At 55.6% G+C, this 7152-nt stretch overlaps 1 protein-coding gene across 3 annotated transcripts in view; it reads left to right on the forward strand.

The window, feature by feature from the left end:
* Window positions 1-7152, forward strand: part of VIPR1 (vasoactive intestinal peptide receptor 1) — a 32944-nt gene that overhangs the window by 7822 nt on the left and 17970 nt on the right. For all 3 annotated transcript variants that reach the window (XM_060308248.1, XM_060308249.1, XM_030830291.2), the window contains exon 2: window positions 3518-3626. In XM_060308248.1, the coding sequence (XP_060164231.1) occupies window positions 3518-3626 (109 nt within the window). The remainder of the gene's footprint in view (window positions 1-3517; window positions 3627-7152) is intronic.

Raw genomic sequence — 7152 nt, forward strand, 5'->3', positions numbered from 1 at the left:
TGGGAATTTTCTAATTTTGTGTGTCTGGAGTCCAGATGGATAATGAGGATGTTTAGAATAGGGAAGTATGTAGAAGAGGAAGTCCATAGTCTGCCCAAATTCCTCAGTGATAAGGGCTAGAGACAGCTGTCCCGGCCCTGTCCTCCAAAGGGCAATGGCTGACCAGATGGCCCAAGACAAGGCCATGGAGAGGGACTGATGCAGTCCAGACCAGTGGCCAGAGACTTAGGTCCCTCTGGAAATGTGCATTGCTGAGTGACCTCCAGTCCCTCTTTGGGTTTCTATTTCCTTTACCCTTCTCCAGATGGGGCCCAGCACCCAACTGTGGTGAAAGCAGAACTCATCCTCTAGACCAGTGGTCCCCAACATTTTTGGCACCAGGGACCGGTTTCGTGGAAGACAATTTTTCCACGGACAGGGTGAGGCGGGGGTGGGGGAGATGATTCAGGCAGTAATGTGAGGGATGGGGGGGATGGTTTAGGCGGTAATGTGAGCAACGGGGCTCAGACGAAGCCTCACTTGCTTGCCCGCCGCTCACCTCCTGCTGTGTGGCCCGGTTCTTAATCCTGCAGCCCAGGGGGTTGGGGACCTGTGCTCTAGACCACCCTCACTTTATTCAGAGATACCCCCAGGCTCCCAGGTTATCCCAAGGGCTCCTGCCCTTCCTCTACACACTGCCTCTCAGGAGAGACACTGTGGCTGTGCTGCTGGGGGAGCAGAGTTGCCTAGAGAAGGTGACCCCACACCCCTTCACCCTCAGAAAATAGCAGGCAGAAGCCACCAGGAGCCCTATGATGCCCTCAGTGACTGGAAAATAACCGTGTCCCGGCAAACAGCATGGCCATAGCCCAGGCTTAAGAGGGCTCAGCAAATGAGGGCATCCATTGTCCTGTCTTCAGAGCACACGTCTGGACTCCTGGTTACAAGGACAGAAAACTCAACGGGCTTAAGCCGTACAGAAAGTTATTGAGTCATGTTCCTGGAAGCAGGGCTGATTTCAGGCATGGCTGCCTTCAGGGGCTCAGACAATGTCAAGGGGATCCAGTTTTTCTCTACCTCTTTATCCTTCCTTTAACTGTGTGGCTTTATCATTGTGCTATACTTGGCAACAAGGTGGTGGCAGTAGTTCTAGCCCCTGCGTCCTTTGAGGTTTCCAGTCCAGTGGGAAAGAACAAATCCACTTGCCTAATTGCTTAATCCAAGGTCCCAGGAATGAGCTTCCTGGCTCTGAGGAGCCTGAATTAGGCCATGTGCCAGGGACTATGGCCAGGAACACTTTGACTGGCTTAAATCTGGTCGTATATTGATCCCCTGGAAGAGGGTTCATCAGAACCCCATAGACTAAGAGTGGGGAAGGACGTGGTTTTCCAGGTAGAGGTGAGGACATGGCGTCAGAGGAAGGTGAAGGATGGTAGAAGGCAGCAACACAGATGTCTACTACTACCCATTCTGCTTTCATGTTGTGGGGTGATGGGCAGGAGAAGCAGGCCAGGCCAGGGGAGAACCAGAAGGCGGAACAAACCCTGTTGCTGGAGGACAACAAGCTGGGAAGTTACCTTGGGGAGAAACATGCTCCAAGCAAGCAAGAGAGACCAACGGTGGGACACAAACTGGGGTGGCCAATCCCTGGGCTCCTCTCCCAGAGGCCACCTCTGGGATCCCTCTGGCCACCCCTCTTCCCATGCCCCAGCAGGATGAGCGAGACACAGATCCCTTAAGACAAAGCACCATGAGTATTTCCGTCCCTTCTGGGCAGGAGGGGAAGCATGTGACCCCAGCACCCAGACCTCACTCGCCCGTGTGCCATGAGCCTGGAAGCCACATAGTGAACGTGGGTTCCATCTTGGACCATTAACGCTACCAGCCAATTAAGGTAAAGATATTAGCTGGAAAGTCATTTCAAACGTGGCATATGGAAAGTAACACAGATCTATTACGGAGCAGGATACGCTTGTTCATATAACTGTTTAAAAGAAAAGATATGAGGGGGCTTCCCTGGTGGCGCAGCGGTTGAGAGTCCGCCTGCCGATGCAGGGGACGCGGGTTCGTGCCCCGGTCCGGGAAGATCCCACATGCCATGGAGCGGCTGGGCCCGTGAGCCATGGCCGCTGAGCCTGCGCGTCCGGAGCCTCTGCTCCGCGACGGGAGAGGCCACAACAATGAGAGGCCCGCGTACCGCCAAAAAAAAAAAAAAAAGAAAAGATATGAGATTTAAGAGGGTGGTCCCTCTTTGGGGTCACATGCTTACAATGGGATTGACTTGTTTAGAACAACGCCAGATGGGGACCCCTTAAAAGAAGGAAATAAGGGAAACCCCACTGTGGGTCAGCAACGGAGGTGGTTGAGGCCTATTTAGCCCACCAGGAAACTGAGGTCCAGGGAGGTGAAGACCATGTCCCGGGGTGGGGGGGGACAAGTGGAAGAGACGCTGATAAACTCTGATTCTGGAGCAATCTTGCTGGCCTCTCCCCACAGCCCTGTTGGGACTGTGACATTCTTCTCCCCGGGCAGAGATGAGGAAGCTGATGCGAGGTGGCAGCCACTTCCCTAAAGCCAAAGAGACAGGCAGAAGCTGCCACCAGCCCAGTGGTTCCTTCACGGAGGGCTTTACCCCCCTTCCTCACCCAGTGGCTCCCAAGACCTGCTTTTTCTGGCTGTTCCTGGGCAGCTATCACCCCTACTCACATGTCAGACCCAATGCCAATGTCTCCCTGGCACACAGGTCAGATCTCACCCCTAATCCCTGGCCAGGGCACAGGGGAGGGGAGGGGAGAAGCTTGGGCTTTCCCATCCCTTTTCCTTACCTCCAGCCATCCTAAAGGGGCCTCTTGTACTTCCTGAGACCTCCCTCACCCTCATTAGATCTGACAGAGCTTGAATTATTCAGAAGCTAAGGAGGTGGGGGCGGGGGGGGGGTCTGGCCAAGGAGGCCCAGAATTCCCTTCCCAGCCTGGTGACCCAGGGGGACTGAGCACAGGCTCCTAGAATGGGGACAGAGGCTGGAAGATGCAGCCAGACTCCTGGATTCCTCCCAGGCCTGGCTCCAAGAACAGGAAGCCAGGGTCCAGCTCATAACAAGGTGACACCTCCTGGGCCCCACTCATCCATGGAGTCGGAAGCAGTGACTGAGGGCTCCCAACCCAAACTGGAAAGTCCAGTGGGCCAGCTCTGGGCTCTAAGGAGAGGCCCTCTAACCTCTGTCCATAGCCGTACCACCCACAAAGAGACAGTGTTGTTACAGCCATGGTACTGCTAGGGCCACCAGGAAACCATGACAGGGCCCTCAAGGCAGACCCCGCTTTGGGGACAATGGACAAGAGTTTGGGGTCAGATCTAGGTCAGGGTCAGGCTTCCGTTTAAGGTCGAATTCACTCTGGGGCTGGGATTGGGGTTTAGTCTGGAACTTGGATCAGTCCGGTGACTGGGCCTTGCTTGGCGCTGTGCTCCTGGAGTCCGCGGATAACAAGTAGGCTGTGGATAAGGGTGACGGGTCCCCCTCCCTGTCTCTGTTCCCCAGGGCGGCTGGGAAGTCGGGCTGCAGCAGGAGGAGTGTGACTATATGCAGATGATCAAGGTACAGCACAACCAGTGCCTGAAGGAGGCCCAGCTGGAGAATGAAACAACAGGTGAGGCCCCCAGTGGCAAGAAGGAGCCCCCAAGGAGCCCCCCTCCCTCACACCGTGAGCCCAGATCCACTCTCAGGTCGAGGCCATCAGATCAAATGGCAGCACCTTCTGGTCTTCATTCCCCGATCCTGTGCTCCCCGCCTTTGGCTCAGCAGCCCTGGGGTGAGAACGGAAGGAAGTAGATGGCTTCCTTCAAAAGTTGCAGCCCGAGCCAGACTCAGAAGGGTGGGCAGGATTGGGAGAAGCAGAGAGGCTGGGAAATTGGGACACGCCCAGGCCTACTGCCCGTGGCAGGTGGGGAGCGGCTGTGGCGTTCAAGGCTCCCTGTGAGGGAGGGGGAGGGCTGGAGCAGTGGGGAGCCCAGACCAGCTCTGGGCCTCCCTCCCAGAGGTCACCTCCCCGAGGCCGAGCTTACAGTTACGTAGCAGCCTGGCTCAGGAGCAGGGAGCATCTTTCTTCTTGCCTCCCAGTGCCCCCATCTCCCTGAGGCTGGCAGTTATGCACCCCGTCCTGGGCCCCTCCTCCTGGGCCCTGCCGCCCAGGCTCTCTGCCTCCCGTAGAGGCAGTGAGCGTGTGTATAGCATCACGGAGGGCCTCTGCCTCTCCCAGCTCGCAAGGAGGGCCGGCCCTTTGTCTCCCAGGGCCCTGAGACTGCGGCCTGGGCAGAGGGGTGGCCGGACCTGCCTGCTGCCTATGCCCCACCCCCCTGCCAGGGCAGGGAGGCAGGACCAGGCTGCAGACAGGCCTCGGAAAGGCTCCACAGTGGATCCGGGAGCATGCGCAACCCAGAGAGGCCCAGACCCCAGACTATAGGCCCCAAGGGCAGGCCACCCTCGTGATCCCAATGAGGTCATTGCTGGCACAGGGTGCATGGCAGGTGCCAACACCCTGTCACCAGGCAGCTGGCCCGAGATCCAGAGGAGGGCATGTATGGGTCTGTGGGCGGTGAGTCTGCCCGTGACCCTGTGAGGCTCTGCACATGTTCACGCACATCCAGCTGTGTGCTCCTGGCCCCTGTCTGTCTAGGGCTATGGCTGTGCCTCTGGGGTGTATAGCTCCGTGCCTCACTCTGAGTGTCTTTGTGTGTTGGAGGCATGTGTTTGTGTAAGCCTGGACCTGCCTGGATGTGTCTGCCTGGTGTGCTGTGTGTGTGTGTGTGTCTGTGGCACGCTCAGTCATGTCTGTACGTGTGTGTCTGTGAGTTGTGTGTGTCTCTCTGTGCCTGCGTTTGCTTGTGTCTGGTTTCTCCATGTCCAAGTAAGTGTACATGTATGTATATGTGCGTGTGTGTTTGTGAGTCTGTGTGCCTGGGAGTGCTTGTCAGTGTGCGTGTCTCTCTGTGCACACACGTCTATAAAACGACAAGCAGAGGCCCCCCACTCCTGCCTCGCCATCCCCCACCCCAGGCTGGGCTTTCTTTCCTGTTGAGGTGGCAGCACCCAGTGGGCATGTTCAGCCAGCCTGGGCCCTGGGCCTCTGTGGGCCTGATGACGTGTGCGGTGGGACCTGAGTGGCCTCCCTGGGGCAGACACACAGGGGATACTCTCAGGCCCAGCTCACAACCACAGGCCCTCCAGGAGCCCAGCATTTTCTTGCCTGTCACCCCATCTCAGCTTCCCGACCCTGCTGTCTCCAGCAGGACGCCTCCCTGACCACGTGTCCCCTACCAGCCCCTCTTCCCTGGCTCCCCCGCTGCCTGCTGGCCTGCACCCCAGCACAGTTCACAACCCAGGCCTGGTGGTGCTGAGATTCCTTAAGGCCAAGCATGGCCGCCCTGAGGGCAGAGCCCAGCCTCCCTCCCCTCTGTGCCTCTTCTGGTGAAGCTGAACTCAGGGCCAGAGACCCAGCTCTGAATCCACTCCTGATCTGGACCGCCGCTGGAGATCCAGAAAGCCTGAAGCCTGGCAAGTACCCAAACACAATAGCTGGCCTGCAAGACAGGGTGTGCCCAGCATTGTCAGGGCTATACACACTGCAGCCATGCAAGATTCCTGGAAATGGCACTGAGCCCTTCAGACCAGGCAGAGTGCAAGAGGTTTGCTGGAGATGGAACGTGTGAACAGGCTGTCCGCCTCGCCAGCGACGTGACGTGGGGCTAGTTACATAACTGCTCTGTGCCTCAGTTGCTCATCTGTAAAATGGGAGGGGGTTAAATAAGTTATTTATGTAAAGAGGGTAGAACAGTGTCTCCCATATATAAAGGCTACATAAATGTTTGCTGATGATATTATGAACAGGGTCTTAAATCACTAGCAGGATTTGACTGGCCTGAAGAGCAGCTACATGGCCTCCAGAGCTGCTGGCACAGGAATGGAGGAGAGACTGGGAGCCAGAGTGAGGCCACAGAAGACTCAGGATAGGATGAGTGGTAGCGGATGAGGTCCCCAAGGCAGGGAGGCTGTGCACTCTGACCAGGCCACGGAGATCCAGGCATTCTCAGCCTTCAGCTGCAGGTGCCACCTGGCTACCGCAGCCCCAGATGGCATCCCCTCCCCGCTGTTGGCCCACTTTAGCATTCAGAGGCCCGAGGCTCTTCCCCAGGTGGGGATGTCCCTCCACCTCCTCTTCCCAGGCCCCCTTCTTGGGAACTTGTGAACCTTCGGACCTGGGCTGGGCTGGGTTTGGCCCAGCTGGAGTTGACTTTAGCTCAGGGGTTGGGTTTCCTGAGTAAATCTATGGGACTGGCAGGGTTGCAAAGAGACAATTAAACCTCCCTCCGGGGACGGCATCCAGAGGAGTCCTTGTTCCTCAGGGCCACCCAGACCCTGAACAGGCAAAACCGTGGCATTTGCATCTGCCTATTAAAGTGGACCCCTAGAGATCCCTAGGGAGTCTGTGCATCCGTCACCAGCCAGGCCTTCAAGGCTAATAGGTACACAGCGGAGAGCTCAGCCTGCGATGCAGGGCTTTCTCCAAACTCACTCCCTAATCACCGCCCCTGTCACAGTTCACAGGGTTGGAGGCATCTGTGTTGTATGTGAGTTTTATGAAGACTCTTCAAGAACTAGCTAAATCCCAATATACCCATCACCCTATCATACCCAACAGCTCCTTTTTACAAGAAATATTTTCTAATGCCTCCCTTACTATTATAAAATGAAATTTAGGACACACGGTTTTTTTTAATCATGTTCTAGTTATAACGTAAAACAAAAATAAAGACACATATAATAAAATACTATGTGTGCTGGAATACTGTGTGTACATTCCAGCACAATCACACCGAAAGATAAGAAGACATAGTCTAAAGGTTGTACCTATAAATATAAATTCTGGGAATGTGAAAGCTTTAAACATAGATTGATATATATGCCGGTTGCATCACCGACCCAGGTTCACGGCAGCATTGTCGTAGGTGATTTTCCAAAACATTGAACAGCTCTTAGTGAGAACAACTCTTAGAGCACAATGAAGCCCAGTCTTCTCTTCCTTTACTTGGCGGTTGCATTCCTGGAAAACTCGTATTGTCAGACCCGTACAATAAGTACCTTGTGTTTATATGTAAAATGGAGTGAGAGTCTAGCCT

The sequence above is a fragment of the Globicephala melas genome, chromosome 11 (genome assembly GCF_963455315.2).
Source record: "Globicephala melas chromosome 11, mGloMel1.2, whole genome shotgun sequence".
NCBI classification, from domain to species: domain Eukaryota; kingdom Metazoa; phylum Chordata; class Mammalia; order Artiodactyla; family Delphinidae; genus Globicephala; species Globicephala melas.